The 20,971-nt window shown below is 33.7% G+C and overlaps 1 protein-coding gene and 1 long non-coding RNA gene across 5 annotated transcripts in view; one reads left to right on the top strand and one right to left on the bottom strand.

Moving 5' to 3' along the window:
* Window positions 1–20,971, top strand: part of LOC128896478 (CLIP-associating protein 1-A) — a 133,505-nt gene that overhangs the window by 39,561 nt on the left and 72,973 nt on the right. For all 4 annotated transcript variants that reach the window (XM_054159844.1, XM_054159843.1, XM_054159842.1 and 1 more), the window contains exons 2-5: window positions 1,679–1,784; window positions 5,754–5,925; window positions 6,010–6,186; window positions 11,231–11,307. In XM_054159844.1, coding sequence (XP_054015819.1) covers window positions 1,679–1,784; window positions 5,754–5,925; window positions 6,010–6,186; window positions 11,231–11,307 — 532 coding nt within the window. The remainder of the gene's footprint in view (window positions 1–1,678; window positions 1,785–5,753; window positions 5,926–6,009; window positions 6,187–11,230; window positions 11,308–20,971) is intronic.
* LOC128896491 (uncharacterized) lies at window positions 780–1,774 on the bottom strand. Its single transcript, XR_008461997.1, has 3 exons — window positions 1,640–1,774; window positions 1,253–1,557; window positions 780–1,148 (listed from the first exon to the last, which is right to left on the bottom strand). It is a non-coding gene; the product is annotated as an uncharacterized LOC128896491 (long non-coding RNA).

The raw sequence follows: 20,971 nt of genomic DNA, 5'->3' as shown, positions 1-20,971 counted from the left end.
TATTATTATTATTATTATTATTATTATTATTATTATTATTATTATTAAAAAGTAATAAAGATAAATTTATTATTTCGAAATTATTTATTCGTAATTCCTAATAGAATAACTTCAAAAGTAAATAGCTCTTGAACGAAACGTTTGCGAGGATATTTCTAGAGGAATCTTTTTCTATTTTGGTATCTTGAATTCATTTTTTAAGTTTGCATTTAATGAATTTTTTCTGATCTTGAATTTAAGTCGTCATGAATTTATCATCTTGGCGAAAATGAGTTCAAACAACCATAGGTGGACGATTATTAACTCTCTGCACTCGGATCTCCCCTCTGAGACGACATCGCAAGTTTGGCAAACTCAGTCAGTAATTGTATGCATATACAGGATTAATTTGGGCGAGTACAAAGTTTACAAAATAGCTCGTTTCTTTGGAGTTTTTCATTCAAATAACCTAGAAAAACAAATCAAAATATGGTAGAAATTAATTCTGTGCCTCCGTATTCAATAATTTGTAAGTCTATAACCACATTAATACTGAATAAAACAAAATCACTTTCCGTTTGTTCGAACCACCAGAGCGGTCGCAATCGCGTTAACATTCTGAGCCAGTTCCACCTGACGTGACATCATGTAAAATATTACACATAGACTATTAGACTGTGTACTAAAAAATGAAGCCTCTATCGTTTAACAAACTGGAGAGATGATAAGTTGCATAGATTTCATTTATTGTTAAAAATTTAGGCATTTTCCCTGAAAATTGGAACTTACGAGTTTGACCACCTATCATTCATAAAAAAAAAATTCCTTTTGAATTTATTTTTCGTTAGATGACGACGATGTCCTCATAGAATAAACGCCGGTTGAATTTTTTACTTCAGTTTATTTGGATGGTAGAAATCATATTATCCAGTGACCAATGTTTAATTGTGTCACGATCAATTAAAAGCAACCATAGTCAATGGGCTGTAACATTTATATTATTGGGTAAATGTTTCCATAAAAATGTATACGTTATGCTGAATTAGTAATAAAAGCGTGTGTAAAATTTCAAGTAAAAATCTTGCATACTTTCTTCAATAAAAATTGAAGAAAGCAAAAGTCCAAAAAAGCAATTCCTAGTGTTCAATGTTTATTTTGTAGTCAATGGGCTGTAACATTTATATTATTAAGTGAATCATTCCATAAAAATGTTTACGTTATACTGAAATAGTAATAAAAGCATGTGTAAATTTCAAATAAAAATCTTGCCTACTTCCTTCGGTAAAAAATGGAGAAGAAACCAGAAAAAAGTCAATTCTCTTGTTAACTGTACCAAACATGACGCGGACATCTTCGTTAGTTTCTTAGAAAATAGCTCGTAACACTTTGCACGGGACACCGTGTATATTTTGCTATTTCGGTCGATTCCCTTCCAATGACTGTGCATTTGGCAAACTGGTTTTTCGTGTACATATTTTGAGCAGCGACGTTAATTGATCTCTCGTCACGGAGACGCACATAAGCGTCTTCTATGTCCAGCAAATTACCCAGCGAATCTCGATTGCCTTGGTAGATCAACTGGAAAGTTGTGAAGGATTTAGAACAGCTAAACTCGTCTATGAACGAAAGGGGATAATCATTTTGCTGTAATGGTCATTACTATGCCGTAGATTAAAACGATTCTTGGTTCTTGTTGTAGGTGGTCCAGAACGGACTAGAAATTCTCACTTTCCTCGCCGATCGAATGGGTCACGATTTCAAGCACTATATCTCAACTATTATCCAACCAACGATAGATCGACTGGGTAGGTATAATAGCTCTTCCATCTACTTATGTGTAAGTGTATCTTGCAGTATTCATGCATTATTTACGATAACTAAATTATTCTTGGATCTCTCCAAATCTAAATATGCACATATGCTTATTTTTATCTTTTACTATGATTCTTTAACGTATATATTAATATTTTCCTCCCTTTATTAATGATTTTATATTAAAAAGCAACAGTTTTAATTATTAGTTAAGGAAGCTATCCTGCAATGTTGTCAACCTTTGAAACCTACCACAATCGGTTAAATGACTGTTTTGAAATATGTTACAATGCATTAGAATATGACAAACAGAATTTGGGACTTCGCATGATCCACACAGATGATGTAGTTCCCTATTTAACAGGTGTTGGTGCGTAACACTTCTTTGTCCCATTCTTAATCGCGATAATACTGATTATTCCTTACGATTGAGGTAATTGGAATGTGATGCTTGAGATAAAGAAGAGTCCATTAGTAAGTTTAATTTGGAATTCTGTTCATTCCACTGTTGCTCTCAGTGTTTATTTACTTCTCTAGAAAAGAAAGGAAAACTTCTGCATACAGTTCTTCTATGCAATACATGAATTATATACAATTGTTTCATACATTATTCAATTTAGTTCCACATAAAATATTCTTGCATTTAATTGAAAAGAGTGCTTTTAAGAGTGCTTTTAGTCATTTGTCCCATCACATTAGAAATAATTACAACTTACAAATGAAGATTTAGATGGTAGATTTAGTGTTAAGCTCTAACTTGTTCCTTTGAAAACTATCTGTTTGTGGAATTATTTGCACGCACCAATATAAATGTAATTGTATATGAGAGTAGAAGTCCATTCATTATACTACTCCACTAACTATAGCACCACCTACATTCTTAGACGTTTCAAACTTTTGCGTGGGAATAAAGTGTGCCTGCATGAAAATGATTAAAAATATAATTCACAATAGCTCTTATGTTTTCTTTCAAAATTATGTACTAATTAATTTATGAAGCATTGTAATTTCTTTTTCATCGATACATACATGTTTAAAGGGTGGGAGTGATATGGGAATTTATTGATGCCAGAACCATGCAGGATTTCCTAACCTCAAAATGAAATTAACTTTAAAATTCGGACGAGGACTCAGTTTTTTTTTTGAACCACTACATTTGCCATAGTTGGCTGGGTCACTTAAGAAGTTTGTCACAACACTGCGAGACTTTCCTAGTCTACTGGGAATTCCTCAAATGTTAACACTTACCACTTGATATGCTGAAATTGCAGTTTTCCCTGCAGCATTAAAAGAAATGCAACACATGCCATTTTTTAATGTATAATATAATGTTTAATTTTATGAAAAAAAGGAATCACTGTTCACCCACACCTATCGCAACTCCAAAGCTAACGAAACTTGCTTATTTATATTGGTGCTATAGTTATGCAGCAATCGAAAATCAGTATTTTGATTATTTCATGTTGGATATAAGAGCAATTTCCAGAAAGATTAATGTAAACTCATTATTTATCATATCCTTTCAGCTCGTACAATTGATGTTTCTTTATTCCCACGCAAAAGTTTGAAACGTCTAAGAATGTAGGCGGTGCTATAGTTATTGGAGTAGTATAATGAATGGACTTCTACTCTCATATACAATTACATTTATATTGGTGCGTGCAAATAATTCCACAAACAGATAGTTTTCAAAGGAACAAGTTAGAGCTTAACACTAAATCTACCATCTAAATCTTCATTTGTAAGTTGTAATTATTTCTAATGTGATGGGACAAATGACTAAAAGCACTCTTAAAAGCACTCTTTTCAATTAAATGCAAGAATATTTTATGTGGAACTAAATTGAATAATGCATGAAACAATTGTATATAATTCATGTATTGCATAGAAGAACTGTATGCAGAAGTTTTCCTTTCTTTTCTAGAGAAGTAAATAAACACTGAGAGCAACAGTGGAATGAACAGAATTCCAAATTAAACTTACTAATGGACTCTTCTTTATCTCAAGCATCACATTCCAATCACCTCAATCGTAAGGAATAATCAGTATTATCGCGATTAAGAATGGGACAAAGAAGTATTACGCACCAACACCTGTTAAATAGGGAACTACATCATCTGTGTGGATCATGCGAAGTCCCAAATTCTGTTTGTCATATTCTAATGCATTGTAACATATTTCAAAACGAAAAGAACAAATTAAATTTCAGTGATAATTTTAAGACTAATCTGAACAAAGTAGCAGACTGCAAAAAAGTTATCCAGTTTCTTAAAAAGATCAACTTACTTGACCAAATTTAACACACTCAACAATGTACACTATAATAATTGAACCAAAATTTGTAATATGTAATTTATAATTGATTGCACTCGCTAATAACCTTGGTTGTAGATGCGATTTTAAATAAATGTATATGTCGCAGGGAGATGATAATAATGGAGATTTGATCAAATCCCTAAGGTAGATGATCAATCTACGGAAGATGTTAAAATAACTCTGTGAGGTGATTTCCCTCAAGAAAGTAAGTGATTTCATCAAATCCCTTAACTGGTTTAATGAAAAGATGAAATAATATTGTTTAGATACTCAAAGTATTTATTTAGTAAATCATGCATTATTAAATGTAGATAGGTAATACAACAATATAAACACAAATTAGTTATTCGAAACTAATTAGCAAAAGAAATAGAGCCCATTCATGTGACATTTGTAAAAATCCAGTGCACGCATAATGTGGGAATACAGTAAGTGAAGAAGGATATGGATCGAAAATTCTATGCTATTTATGGTAAAAAGAAGAGAGCATTAAAGATCAAAGAGAAAATGCTGTAAAACACCTAAAAAGATTAGCTGAAAAAATGAAAGAAGTTTCTTTGGAGAAATTTAAAGACGTGTTAGTGAATTCCACAGTTTTGGTGCATGTACCTAAGATAGATAGAGGTCCCTTAGATGGAAATAACATTGTGGGGATCGTATTAGATATAAAAAATAATTTATACCAAATTGGTACCTCAATTAGAATTGTAAAAGATTGCCTACCTATAAACGCTCTTCAAATAGCTACTACAACATTTACTGAAACAGTTCCACGGACTAACCTAAGCCTGCGTGAGATTGCAGGAAAATTATCCTTATTTGGGGGTCAAGGATTTAAGAAGTGGTCCTGTGAATAATCCAAAATACAATGTAAAACAAGAAGATGTGTCTGTAAAAAAAGTAACGTACTTTCTAACTCGAAATCCCACAAATCAACAACGTGGTTTAAGAAAAATGAATGAACATTATTATTTATTAATTACATTCACTAAAAGTGTTCACTAAAAATATCTTTTTTGTTTTTAAAAATATCAGCTTAAGTACCTATTTTTTTTGCTAATTAGTTTCCAATAAATAATTTTTGTTTCTATGACTATTATTGTATTACCTACTCTACATTTAATAATGCATGATTTACTAAATAGATACTTTTAATATCTAAACAATATTATTTCATCTTTTCGCTAAAATAGTTAAGGGATTTGATTAAATCTCCATTTTTATCATCTCCCTGCGACATATACAAAAAAAAGCTGGAATTGACGAATTTCCATAAGCGATACGTTGCGTGAATCGAGTTCGGATAATAAGAGCTCACCAAACCAAGTACTTATCGCGGCGTCGTCAATTCCGGTAAATGAAGTTCTGATATTTTTATTCGCTGAACACGATTTTTTCTAATGTCGTTTCATAACGTTTTAATCGGTTGAATATCATCGCGAAGTCCTCGAGCTCCAGATAAAATAAGCACGGAAATTGAACCGCATTTGAGACGAGATATTATGACGGTGATCTAAATATACACGGAACCGGTCTTTTGATTTTTGTTTGCATCACGTTCGTACCTTAGTAAGACGACGTATTTTCTATTTGCATGCGTTACGAGAACACTGTAATCAAATGGACCAATCTTCTCTGCGTTGCAGGTGATAGCAAAGATGCGACACGCGAAAAGGCCCAGATGGTTCTTCTAAAAATCATGGAGAAAGGATGTATGACACCTCAACAGCTCCTCGACAGACTTCGGCCAGCTTTCAGTCACAAAAACAGCAAACTACGAGAGGAAGCACTAATACTCTTAACCACCACGCTGAACGAGTAAGGAACTCCCGTTGATTGTTTCGTAGGGTCGGGATGACCCTATTAATCGTATTAATTGTTAATTAACAAATCCTTTTTTAGGCACGGCGCAGACGAGATGATGCTGTCGGGGATCATTCCAAATATCGTTAAACTGTTGTCGGATCCATCCGAAAAAGTACGAGAAACAGCTTTGAATACGCTAGCCGACATTTACAGACACGTCGGCGAAAGATTGCGTGTCGATTTGCAGAGGAAACACAATGTACCGCAGGCTAAGTAAGTGAAAATAAACAATCGAAATCAATCACGTACCTGTTAGAGAACCAGTTGTTTTTTTTTGCAGACAAAGTACTGGATACAAAGTATTGAAATTTGGTACGTTTATTTATGAGTGCAAGAGTTTTGCGAGCATTCATTTTCCCAAGAGACTTTCTTTGAGTAATTTTCAATTAAAATTAATTTCAATCAGAACTTTGTTTCAACCTCTTAACACGTTGATTGCCGCGTCAACCATATATGGGTGGCAGAGCTTTTTACTGAACAACTAAACAAATTAATTCTGAATGTTAAGAGAGTATTCTAGTCCAGAAGGATTTTTTTTTAATCTATAAGAAATTTGTATAAAGGGTTTTGCAATTTTTTGCAGGTAAAGATAATAAAAATTAAACGTAGTACAAATGATCTTGTGCAGCCTCTTCTGAAGGGTGTGTGTTCGTGGTTGCCTAAATTCCAAGCATTCAACATCTTCATTAATACTAACGTCGCTATGGTCCGAAACAGAATAATTATGAAAGACTGAAAATTCAAATAATGACAACACTTTAAAGTTTAAATATCGATTTTTTGTCCTTAGTATATTAAACAAACATATTTACATAATACATCAGATATAATCAGGTTTTGAATGTGTTGAAGAGTCACTTCAAATTTGAAGTAATTTGGTCAACTAGAACTCGAGATATCATGGCAACCATTTCTAAAAAAATATGGTTTCGAGGAAATCGCGTTTAAAGTTTTTCATACCGAATACGTATATTTACGAATACGATTAAAAATCAATCCTCGCTTACTTGCTTGTTAAAAAAGAATGTCACGTTTGCACATTTTAAATATTACCAACGAAGAAATTGTGCAACCTGTAAAAAACAAAGAAATTTAAAATACAATATCCAAATGAAGTGGAGATGATAACGTTGCGGACACCATCATTTTAGACGTCCCAATCTTTGTTAATTTTCCGAATTCAATAAAATTCTTCGACAGAAATATTTTTAAAGATCTACACTTTGAGAAAATGCAACAAAAAATTGATATTTTGAGAGTTCTAGACTAGAATACTCCCTTAAGTATCAAAGAAAATACATTTTAATGAAATACTTGAATCTCAATTAAATTACAAAAGTAAATACTACAATAAATGTTTGACTATATAATTTTCAATCATTTGTAAACAATATTTACCACAGTAGACATTTTTAGCAGTATTAGTCTGACAGTTAATGTGTTATGCATGTGTATGCAACGTTCTGTTAAAACTATAACTGTTCTGCGCAATTTGTTTCGAAATTACGTACAATATTCCAAGTAAAGTTTAGCGAAACGGACCCTGAATTTTGACGCGATTACGGCCGCCTTGGTTCGAACCAATGAAAATTGAATTTGTTTTATTCATTATTAGACTGCGGATTTTTATGCATTTATAGTTTTTTTGAATCTACAAGACACCACAAAATGCACACTGTATGCAATAATATAAAAAAATATTCACTGTAAAGTTCATATTATAATATTTATAGAGTACAATAAATTCCTATTTTGGTTCAATTTGTGTAAGCACATCTGCTAAGACTTTATTTTGCATGAAGATTCACAGTCTAGTCATGTGGAATCATTAAATATTGCAGTACAATTCATATTATATTACTTGCAGAGTAAAATGAAGTTCTATTTAAGTACAATTTTTGAAGGTAGGTTTACAAAAATTTTATTTTGCATAAAGATCCGAAGCCTACTCATTATGAATGTGATTATAGCGTGATTATAGCGATTAAAACAAGATTGACAAGACATAGTGCCGGACAAAATGATAGGACGTTTTATGCATTTGTATATTTCATATAACATAATAAGATATATGGACATATTACTCACCCTATATATTAGATATGTCTTTCAAAGTATCCACATAGAATTACAAGTTTGTCTCTTGTATAGAAAAGAAATTAGAGAAAATAATAGGACAAAATGATAGAACTTTATTAAAAAATATAATTGTTTGTACAGAAATATTATGTTGAATTCTAAATTAATACTTAGTAATACCATCTTTTCGCTGTACAACATCTACTAAGCCATTAGGAATTGATTTAAACCATTTTTTAATATGTTTTTGTCTTAAAAGACTCCAATTCGTAACAATACTTTGTTTTAATTCTATTACATCTTTGTATTGTCTTCCATTCTCATAAATATTTCTTGAAAGTTCTGCCCATATATCTTCAATAATATTAAAGTCAGTTGATGGGTTTTTTAAAACTAAAATAAGTTTTAACACAACTTGCGGTATGTATTGCGGTGTTATCCCGTTGAAAAACAAACGCACTACCTGCAATATTAGTCGCGTGCTTATTTAAATGACCGTCTATTAATTCAGTATATTTTTTGCTGTTTACACGTCCTGATAAAAAATTTATGTCAGTTTTTTCCCGATATCCAACGCTGGTCCACACCATGACACTTCTGCAATCCATTGGTAGACGGCTTAAATACTGTTCTTCTTTCTTTAACACGTGGAAATAGCAATTTCAGCCATCAGGGCATGAACATAACGTAAACTCCCATATTCTTGAAATTAAGAAAAAATACAATATATTTGTTCAGACGAACTGGAACAATACAATTAAATTTGTTTGGATTCCATCGCATGTTGGCATTGAAGGTAATGAGAAGGTCGATTTTTTTTTTATGGTAGATTTATATCTTGAAGTGTAAATGGGCAGAACTTTCAAGAAATATTTATGAGAATGGAAGACAATACAAAGATGTAATAGAATTAAAACAAAGTATTGTTACAAATTGGAGTCTTTTAAGACAAAAACATATTAAAAAATGGTTTAAATCAATTTCTAATGGCTTAGTAGATGTTGTACAGCGAAAAGATGGTATTACTAAGTATTAATTTAGAATTCAACATAATATTTCTGTACAAACAATTATATTTTTTAATAAAGTCCTATCATTTTGTCCTATTATTTTCTCTAATTTCTTTCCTATACAAGAGACAAACTTGTAATTCTATATGGATACTTTGAAAGACATATCTAATATATAGGGTGAGTAATATGTCCATATATTTTATTATATTATATGAAATATACAAATGTATCAAATGTGCTATCATTTTGTCCGACATTGTATAAAAAAAGAATGTTTAAATATTAGAAATATTCTAATTCTTGCTGTGGATTGAAGTGTATTTTATGTATGTACACAATTTTAACCTGATCAACGAAAATCACATTTAAAGTTTCTTGCTCAATTAGCTTAAAAATCGTTAGCTCAGAAATAGCTTTAATCTACGACAAAGTCGAAACGGGTATTAATGTCCATCCTATCGTTTACGGAAGTTTCTCAAACTGGTATTAAAAATACGGCACATGCCACATTTCATCTTAGCTGTGATGATCGTTGAGATTTATTTATTACATACTGTTTAAGACGTAGTACTAATCGTGGCATTAATCGTTTATGAGTATTCTTAGTTATTCGATGATTTCTTGGTACATACAGCGTTAAAAAGATTATTCAAACAATTAACGCTCTGAGCGATTGTGGTCGCCGTGGACGAAATTCTTTCTTAATCAACTACACTGCTTCAAACAATTACGTGGTATGACCAGACCGAACTCCAATTTAACATGGTCTGACCACGTACGGCTGCAGGCCCTCGCTCCACTTCTGCATGCCGGCTACGCCCGACCCACTTACTACTCTTCCAAATCTGCTCCGATTTGACAACGAAAGCGTGATTAAAAAAATCTGATTTTTTGGGGATCTGTTAATAAAGCATTCGCGCGTCCGAATCCACGAACGGCGTTGACGTGGGCTTACTCGTTCACGAAAATCGACATTTTCGTATTTTATTGCCATTCTCGCGGAAAAAAGACATCAAAACTGTGTCGCCCCGATGCCCTGGACTGTTGGACATGTAATTCACGCAAGGAAACAACGTTCCAACCCTTACACTTGGGGGTGGGCCACCCCTACCTCTGGCCTCCCCCCTTCAGCTCCGGGGGCAGTTTTCGAAACGGGACCTTTTCAGCATTCATCCTTAACGTATCGAGCACAAACATGGTGATTTTCATTGTTCTCCGACGTGTGGAAGTGCTCCCTTACGAAGGGGGTTGAAAATTCGCGAGCTGTTCCACCCCTCCAAGGGGTGCCTATGGGGTGCACGGTATGGGTGATGGCATTTTCTGAATCAGAGAAGCACAGAGAATGCATTGAGACTAAAATCGAGACCGTTGTCCAAAAATTGTGGATTTTAGAGGGAGTGGGAGATTGTGGGGGGTGGGTTTATCCGAGAGGAATTTCAAGGGGTGAATTTTGTAGAGAGCATCAAGGAGAGTCGACCCAAAGGTTTTTTTTGAATTTTTCAACCCCTTCCGTCATCCCTCACCCAAAAGAGGCGTTTTTCTACACCCTCCTTTTTAGGGGGGTGAATTAACCCCTTCGCGTCAACCCTCGCCAATGCAACTTTACACACGCCTAGAGGACACTTCAAAAGTATTCCTCACGCAGTTTCATTTCAATCGGTTGAAAACTCCCATAGTTACGACGGTTTAAAAAGTGTCCCGCTAATTGTTTGAAGCAGTGTATTTTACTAGATTTATTAAAATCTTAAAATATAAAATTTAAGATATATCTTAACTTGAAAACTAATAAATCTAAATACTTGAAGTAAAAAATATAACATAAAAATATGAAAACCACGGTCCATCCGTGTTACTCAAAGTGTTAATAGCGTCACGTCTGAAGCATCATTTACTAGATAAGTCTCACTGGTCAATTCAACTACCAGATCCAAGTCGAAATGCAGCACTACTTCTCTCTGTATCAAAAATATTAACATTACCAAATGGTAAACCGATTATAAAGGCTAATCCAAATCTTTGAATTATCTACTTTGTGTAAATGTGAGAGCCCTGTAATTGTGTAAGGTCGGTTGGTTTACCCTGAGACATGGTATAACTATTAGTATCGGCTTTACCGCCAAAACTAGGAACAAATTAGACAAATTTACAGTCTTTTTGTATTACAGGTTGATAATGTTGATAGAGAAGTTCGACCAGTTGAAAGCAGCCGGAGATTTGCTGCCGTTGGCAATGTCCTCCGATGGTGAGTAAATCACATCAAATTTCCTTCTCAGCGAATACCCATTAAATTAAGAACAGTTAGTTCTGCGCACAATGCTCAAGAGTTTCGAGGCCTTAAAGTCTATAATCTCTTAGATTTGAGGATCATTGAATATTGTTATCATATATGCTAGTTTTAAGTAGCTCTAGATTGTTATACGGTCATCGAGGATGGGTATTTGAAGTCTCTAGTCTTCAGCAGTGTTAAGGACTGTTGATTATTTAAAATAACTTTAATTATAACATTTATTTAATACAATAAATGTAACGATGGATTGCACATGGGCCATTGTAATGGTATTGAACCAATGAATACACTTTATGTATTTAGTTCTACACCCACTGTGCATAGTCTTTGTATCAGTGAAGATAGCTGTTGATTGAATTGTGGGAAGATAACTTCTAACTTGGGAAAACTATCAATTTCATGAGAGCCCTTCACGCTCTTCAAGATAGGAGCTTCATACTGACTGGGTGAAAGCCTTCTTGGTTCCTTCTGGAGGCCTTTGAGAGGGTTGAGAAAGTATCATAAAACGTAGATTCAAAACGCCCAAACGTTTTTCTTTCTTGTATATGTTGTAATGCCAATAAGGACGTTTCCTCTTGGGTTATTTCTTATCGAGTCCTGAAGAGTACCTTAAAGCCTATAACCTCTTGAGCCAGAGGACCTCAGAACATAGTTATCGTTTTACACGCACTTAATCAGTCATTTTTTGTATTCAATTAAGTATTTATAATCAATTCTTGTAGAGATTATAAGCAATTTAGTTTAACGTGTTACAATGGTATGTGTTGTAACTTTTACTTACAGTCTAGAATTTACTATTTAATGTGAGTACAATATGCAGTCCTATACATTTAATTAATTAAATTTATTGTAAAATTCCAATGGGTAGTATCTTTTCGGCCTACGTGCGTGATCTATAGTGTCTCTGAGTTGGGTAACAAGAGGATTGGGATGACTTTCATGCAGGGCTGAAAGAGTTAATACAATTAATTTCTAAGAGCAAAACCAATAAAGTTGAAATAGAAAGCACAGCTGGGTTGAAAGGGTCAATGTTTATTCTTCTAATTACTGGAATTTATTCAGGCTTCTTTTCCCTCCTCCTTTTGACTCTCTCTACGATGAATCCACACGTTGAATATTTACCAACGGCCGCTTGTTCCTCAACGTGATAAGAATATTTATTTAATGGACCCATGGTAACATGGCCAATTCGAGTTTAATTGCGCTGCACGGTCACGTTTTCCATTCGACTTCTGGTTCAATCGCCGCGTGTTTCTTTCAACTTCAGTAACGATTCGCTGTCACGTCTCGAAATTGATGTCCTTTACGAATTTGGGCGTAATCAGGGAACCCAGTTTTTGGACGAGCAAAATCGAGGAATGTCATACCTTGGAATTGAGGTTACTTTGCACCTGCAAAGTATGTTTACGTTAATCCTGATATGGATTGGTTGTTGCGTTATTGTTTCCAAGGATACGAAACTGTCGTTTAACCTTTCGAATGCGAAGAGCGTATGTGTTAGCCCTCGAGCAGCAGCTTAGACAGCTTATTGCCATAAAAAGTCAAACGAAGTTCGGAGCCGGATCTACTTATAGAGAATGACAGACGAATTTTTTTTGGCAAACCTTACGTTTAGGGGAGGCAGCTTCGATGACCTTTACCTTGACATATATTATCAAGGGCACCATCCTGAGTAACACCCAAAAGGTTTTAGCCATCGGACGTTTTTTATTAAACAGTTATTAATATATAAAGATCGTACACTTACATGTACGAACACGCTATACAGGGTGAGGCACCTAAGATCAGTCACCTGAATTACTGGGCTGCTATTAATGATAGGAAAACATGCGGAAAACAGACGTGACCAAAATTATTTGGTTTCGAGGGGTTGATCGTCCTATGTTACTAGTTTTTTTGTAGGTGGAGGCGTCGAGGAGATATGAAGGTCATCTCTGTTTTTTTAAATGGAACGGTATATTTTTTTACTTACATTCTGATGGAGTATTTCAAGACAAATACAATGACCTATTGGGAAGGTCATTTGTGGCTTGGGTTAACGCAATTATGATGGAAAATAATTTACTTTGATGAAATTGGAATTTTTGTACCTTTACTCAATTGTTCATAATTCCGGTATTTATCCATAGATTTTCTTCATCGAAAGCCTGTTTTCTTCGTAAAAGGGTGATCTATACGTAAACAATAACAAACTGGGCATAATTTGACAGTTTCTATTTTTGAATGGCGATAGAAGAAATTTTCGTGTTTTATTTTAGCCCAAAAAATCGATTAAACCGATTGGAAAACAATGTAAGAAGCAATTGTTGGAGATTCGATTATCATTAATATGATATCTTGCGCGACCCAATCGGACGTTTCTAACTCGAAATATGGCCTAAAATATGAAGGTATCTCAGAAAGAAATCGAAAAAAAAAATTCAAAACCTCATATTTCAGAAACCTAACCATAGAAAATTTTGTCATTGTGATTTTGGAATTTAGCAGGCCAAAATATATCAGAAAAAAATAGTTGCATTGAATGTACATTTCCTTGTTTTTTATTTTGTAAACTAGTGTTACTCGAGCAGCGAAAACCTCGATTTAGGATATCGTTTCGTCTGATCACATAAGTGCCATTTCCTCGAGCATGCAATAAAATGAGAACGGTAATTCACGATATCTATTCTGAAGATATTACATAATATTCTATAGACCGATAGCTACATTGCGCCGTGCAATATCGCCGGTGTATTGTTTCAAACGCTGTCTTGTAATTCATACCAGACTAAAGCCATCCTCGCATCGAACGAACGGCCTTGTAACATTGTAAGACTGTCGGCAACCTGTTCGAATTTCGATTGCAAATATTACGTGTCGTCGGCAATCGAATACTTTACATATTAGTTCCGGTGCTGACGAGTTGAAAATAAATAAATAAATAAATAAAACAAATAAGAAAAGGAACTGCTCGACGACGCTGACAGAGTGGAAAAAATGAGAGGAAAACGTCTGGTAAGACCGAGATTCTAGATGACTCATGCCATGCCGCGCGCACACATTCCATTGTATAATCAATCTTTGTCTCGGTGCAAAAAATACACCAGTGCATGGCATATCTTATGTAACGATAAATCAAAAGACGATTACTTAAGTAATCCTTGAAGATACGATTCGACCGTGTCGTTTCACCACATTTTCGAGGACGGATATTTTTACGATGGAACTCGAACTGCAACGATTGCGTTAGAAGGAAAGATCCTCGTTAACAACGTTGAAGAAGTAAATATTGGATTGTCCCCAAAGGTACTTTCGTTTCTAAGATAATTGTGTGTTATTGTTTGGGATATGTTTAACTCTTTGCATTTGGTTTTCCAAACAGTATATTCTTTAGTTCTCTTTCACGTGAAAATATGTAAAATGTTGCTAAATCTTACCAAATTCGTACCTCTCTTAATATTAAATATTTGGGATTAAAACGTTGTTGCGTCGTAGATCTCATGGAACCCTACAAAAAACATATAAAGAGATCTTTTCCAAAGTGAAAGCCCAATTTATAAAATGAAAGGAATTTAATTTTAAGATCACGCAACAGAGTTTTCCCTGTCGATTTCTAATCTAAAATTTTTTATAAAAATTATGTTTCACATCCTCGGCCAAAATGATGCATATTTTGTTAAATAACATATACGAGCAACTTCTATTATTTATGAGGAAAAAATTTCTAAAGAATATGAAATATGGAGTATATTACATTATTTGCCATTATGATAATTATAAAATCAAACACACCGTTAAATTTAAAATAAAAAATCACTTTCATTGATCTGGAAATAAATTAAAATTTTCAAAAATTTTCTGAGGAGGGGAAGGTAATTTTTAAGAAGAAAGAAAGATTTCTTTTTCAGAAATTTTCTGGTGCTAGTTTATAGGCCTCTAAAAACAGTGCAATGTGTATTTGAACATTTTTTCGATATCTTTTATCACTTTCGAGTTATAAGCGGATAATTAAACGGGACGGCTCGGACAAAAGGGGTAGTTTCTCCCTTGAAATGCAAAAGTGGCACGACTTAAAGATGGTGTAATTTATCGGAAGGTCCCACAAACTAGTGTACAAAGTTTCATCAAAATCGAGGTGTAACAGTCACTTGTGTTTCCTTGTAAGCATAGCATACAATCATCATCATCATCATCTTTTGCTTCTACACTGCGCATCAAAACTATACAAACATATGAATTTTGTACGTTTGAATTAAGGTTGTTGTTGGTAGTTGTTTAATGGATTTATATAATCTAGGATTTTAGTAAAACTTCACTTGATTGTTAGTTAATTAAATATGAATCGTATGAGCCTATTTCGACTTAAATTGTCCACGCTAATTTGATGAAAAACGATGTCAAAATTTTTTAATTTTAACGCAGATTTTCATGTAAATTTTTTCAATATATACCAAACTGCAATTTAGAAAAATTTTGTATGTTATAAAAACCAAAATTATATAATAGATAAATCAATAACCGTCATTTTGGAAAATTTAATTGTAAATATTTGTTTACGCTTTCACGGGATAATATATGAAAGAGTGACTGTTATCGATTTTGTTATTTATCTGTAGTGCAGTGTACTATAAACAGTTGAAAAAAATAACAATTCTTGACCGCTCCAATTTTATGAAAAACGATATCAAATATTTGTAATGTTAACACAGTCTCTTATGGAACACACAGATTCTTATGTGAATTTTATCAATTTAAATCAAAATGCACTTTAGGAAGTTGCTGAAACTTTGATATGTTATAAAATCCAAATTTACCATTTAAAAAAAAAAGCAATTATTGACCGTTCCTTTACTGACACATAATACTAACATATTCGCTGTGCCAAAAAACCTCTGAATTAGCATTTTTCCATTTGCATTGTAACATTGACAGAATTAATTATAGCTAAAAGTCGATTTTTTAGGTTGTTCTCTACGTTCAGTTTCAAATTTTAATGAATTTTTTGTCAGTAATGATATAGTCCACAATTGTTTTTTTTTTTAACTGTTTATAATTCTGGTTTTTATAACATATCAAACTTTTAACAACTTCCTAAATTGTAATTTCATTTAAATTGAAAAATTTGTAATAAAAGTGAATGAGTTTTATTTCTCAAGTGCAAAGTCGTATAACTTGACCATAATACTTAATGTACCAGTCTTATATTCATTCGTTTTCCAAATTCATTTACATTACTTTGAATTTGCATTTACTATTGTAGCTACGATCAAACATAGCCTAATAAAATACATTAATTCTCGAGGATTCTTTACGTCTAATGTCACTTGAGAGAACTCTACTCACAAATCTCTAATCGATCGATCAGTGTGATTTTACAGGAGCTTGAAAATCATGGGTCGCGTGAAACTCATCCATTCGATCATTGAAACGAGATTTATCTTTCGAATTTTCATTGGTATTGTAGTACCCGGGCATCCCATAACCAAGAATAAGAAGTCAAAATGAGGAGAGAGAAACATAGGGTAGGATTAGTCGTACAGGAAAAGCGGACGACTGAAGATCCGAGGATCGTAGGTTCGAATCTCCGTGGCTTATTATTATTTTTCGTTTCGACTCCTACAGTATTTTTCCTTAATATTTCACGAGGAGTAAAAACGGCTATCCATTCTTGAAGTGAAAGTATCTACATTCGTCACGATCGCCTAGCGTTCTGGTATGCGAAAAATCCGGCGGTACATAAAAAGAAAATACGATGCGATGCTCGCAAACCTTTTCTAATCCGTATATCAAATTCACGAGCGACGAGAGGTCCGTGTTTTAGAAAGGACGATTCTACCATAACAGTTCTAAAAATAGATAATTCTTAAGAATTTTTTTTATAACTACTAGTGACTTGAATAAACTTTTTATTTACCAAGTTATGTAGTGTCTGTTACAGGTTTTGGAAAACCAAAAATACTAGGTCGTCCCACGAGTTCATGTCACTTATTTTTCTGCTACCCAAATTAATATGTGAAACATACCTTCAATTGTTATAAAATAATCTCTTTCGTTTTACAATATTTTCCTAACTTCTGACATAGTCATTATACCGTGACTATACAATTTCTGTACTTTTTCTTTATTAAGTATTGACACAGTCGCAGCACGAACTTATAGAAAGACCTAATATAAAATTTTCTTAACCTCTTGAAATACGAATTACATTATTAGAAATAAACAAAAATTCAAGTTAATATTTACCTATGACATCTGCCAATCTCGTGACGACACTGTTGCATTATGTCATTGGAAAGTTTAATTGTAAACATTTGTTTACGCTTTGACGCGAATATGAAAGAATTGAGAAACTGAATGTACCAATATTCCTCAAGAGGTTAAAGGTAGTTAGTGTATGTTAAATATACTATGCAGGATATTCACGCTATTACTACGCGTTAAAAGTAAAAGTATACGAACACTTGAATTTTAGAAGTTTGATTAACGTAGTTATTCAATGGATTTATCTAGGATCGTAATCTAGGATTTTAACAAAACTTCACTTGATTGTTACTTGATTAAATATGAATCATATGAGCCTATAACTCATATAAATTTTTTCAATTTGTATGAAACTGCAATTTAGGAACTTGCTGAAAATTTGGTACGTTATAAAATCCAAAATTATATACCATTTAAAAAAAGAAATAACAATTATTGACCGTGCCGTTATGAAATTTAATAAAATTGTTGTTTTAATAAGCGTTCGTATATTTTTGATATGGTATAAAAATCTACTTTTCCAGAGGTTTTTTCGCATGTTCAATATCTTAGTATAATTGGTTTTTATGAAAAACTATTTTAAGATACTGAAACCTCAAAAATCGAGGTGTTCATATAGTTTTGATACGCAGTGTATTTCAAGAGACAAATGAAAGCTTCGATTTACACGTGTAGTAAACAATGATCTTTAAGGTTTTGCAATATCAAAAATGGAAGCAATATGTTCTGTAACTTCTACCAAATAACGATCCATTGCTTCGAGACTTCAGTACACAATTTATAAACAGCAACATTGCCTTGTAATAAATAGTATAAATGAGTGTAAACAACTATGACAGCAAATAACAAATAAAATATAAGTCATATCGATAAGAAATCTAGAATTTCACTAGAACGTCCGTTATGTGAACTAATCGAGCGACAAATGTGTTCAGATAAGATTTTCTGTAGTGTTCGTAATTCCTATACTTGAACCCATTGAAAAAAAAAAATATTATCATAAAATTTCCGTTCATCCATTTTAATAATTTCTTTTCAAACGGCCATAAACTTATACCGTGAGCAATTGCAATCGATCTTAGCTCGCAGCACAAACAACGAGATATTTCGTAGTTGGCAGTGAATGAGTTAACGATAACATATTTAAAATAAAAACTCGACTTTTTACTTTCTACGCTGGTGTAATCCCCTAAGAACGAAACACGTTTCGTGGGAATATAAAAAAAACTTTCACACGTAATCGAAAACAAAAAAAAAGTGATTCCGCGACCTTAAGAAATAAAGAGGATGCGTGGCAACAAATCGCGGAGGAATATAACATCTCCGCTGTGATTTCATCTAAGGTTAGTAGAATAAAGCCATCGTTTACTGAATTTGGTTCAATTATTAAATACATCATATTAAATCCAATGCAACTTTTTCGGAGGCGGGCGCATAGTGTAAAATTACTGTTCTAGCGAATTATTGAGGACTGTCTGGATTCCCAAAAGATCGTTATACGTCAACACGATTCGCCTGTCTCTCTCTCTTCTGCCTCTCTGACAATGTTGGCCACCACGAAGAGCGATGTGGAGTGGAGAGACGTAAATGCCTAGAATTTTTGGCGTCCAGATTGTTCTCCGAAAATGGGAACAGATAGAGCGTCACCGCTGACATACGTCACGTAATCGTCATCGATGCGTGCGAGAAATATGTTACGAAGCTCCGTGCTTCGTCTGTTTCGAACTGTGAGACTTCTTGACTTTCTTGTGATTCACCAGTTTCACATAAAAATCTTTGTTTCCTCTACACATCGGTATTTGCTTCGTCTGCGAACCGGGAAATATCTTACGTTAATTCTGTCAACTACAGTCAAAAATACCAAATTTGGTTTAACTATCTGTCGAAGGAACAAAAAATATGAACTTTAATTATTGCTATCATTATATCCGTTTTATAGATCATATACATTAACACTATCCAATATTGCCGCCCCCAACCGATAATTTATCCAAGCCGAAGTTAAAAATTTTACACCAAGCGCCGCCTCCGAACAAGTTGCATTGCATTAATTATGATGTATTTAATAATTTAACTAAATTCATCAAACGATGGTGAATAATAATGGAGTTTAAATATAAATTATTTCATACTTTTCACTGCATTTTCCCATACTTTTAAGCAATTATATCTAGAGCTAGTGCGTATTTATATAAATTGGCTATAAATTATTTCATGCTTTTCACTGCACCTTTTTCGAAGTCGGTTAAATTTTTTTCCAAAAAATTATTTTATTTCACTCTTTTTAGTGGCAATCTATAACTAATAGGTTTCATGCAATAACAATAGTTATGAGCAATATACAGGTTGACCCAAAAACGTTGGAAGTCCTTAAAAGAGGCGGTTCCGGGGCGGGTGGGGTGGTGATTTGAAACAATTTTTCCTTACCGAAAATGGTGTTCGAGGGTTCGTTAAGGGGATATTCCAGAAACAGAAACTCATGACCAATCAGAACGCGAGTATGGCAGAGGAGCGCCTGCGGAGCCTACGCTCCCGTAGGCGCTCCACGGTATACTAGCGCTCTGATTGGTCGGGGGTTTCTGTCAATATCTCCTTAACGAAGCCTCGAACAACATTTTCACTATGAAAAAATTGTTTCAAATTACCCCCTGAAACACCCCATTCAAGAGCATCCAACATTTTTGGGACACTCTGTATAGTTACAAATGAGATTATCAGGAATGCTGGAAGGTTATACAAATATGGAATTACTCGGGATCGGAATCGGAATTAATTAATGAACCAAGAAAAAAAATAGGAATTTTGCAATAACAATAGTTATAAACAATATGAAAAATTCATAAATTTTTGGAAATGTGATCATCGCGAAAACCTGTACGGCAGCAAAATGTAAGAGATTTCATCGATTTCAGGTCAAACATACGTGAAATAGTACGCCTTTTGCGATAAAAAGTGATATAAAGTGGTAAAAAACAAAATAAGGACAAATGTTTTGTTATGGGACCAATTGGCAAATGCTCTTCCAGATGCAAGAAGTTTCAATCTGATTGGTCCATCCGTCTCGGGGTAAGAAGCAAGACAAAATTTTTCTGTTTTTAAAAAAAACGGGTAAAAAATGACGAATCGCAAAATGTTTCTTTTACGCGACCAACTGAAAGAAATATTCGACAAGATGCAAGAGGTTTCACTCCGATTCATCAAGCCATCTCGACGTAATGGGCAAGCATACCTAAAAATCACGGTTTTTTTGGTAAAAAAACGGGTAAAAAATGACAAATCGCAAAAGTCTTGACAGCAGGATCACCGGGGGAACATGCTCTACAAGATGCAACAGGATTCATTACGATTGGTTAAGCCATCTCGGCGTAATCCGTGAACA

Source organism: Hylaeus anthracinus, unplaced genomic scaffold (assembly GCF_026225885.1).
Source record: "Hylaeus anthracinus isolate JK02 unplaced genomic scaffold, UHH_iyHylAnth1.0_haploid 1, whole genome shotgun sequence".
NCBI lineage: Eukaryota > Metazoa > Arthropoda > Insecta > Hymenoptera > Colletidae > Hylaeus > Hylaeus anthracinus.
Note: the sequence above shows the minus strand (reverse complement) of the source record. Positions and strands in the feature narration are given on the sequence as shown.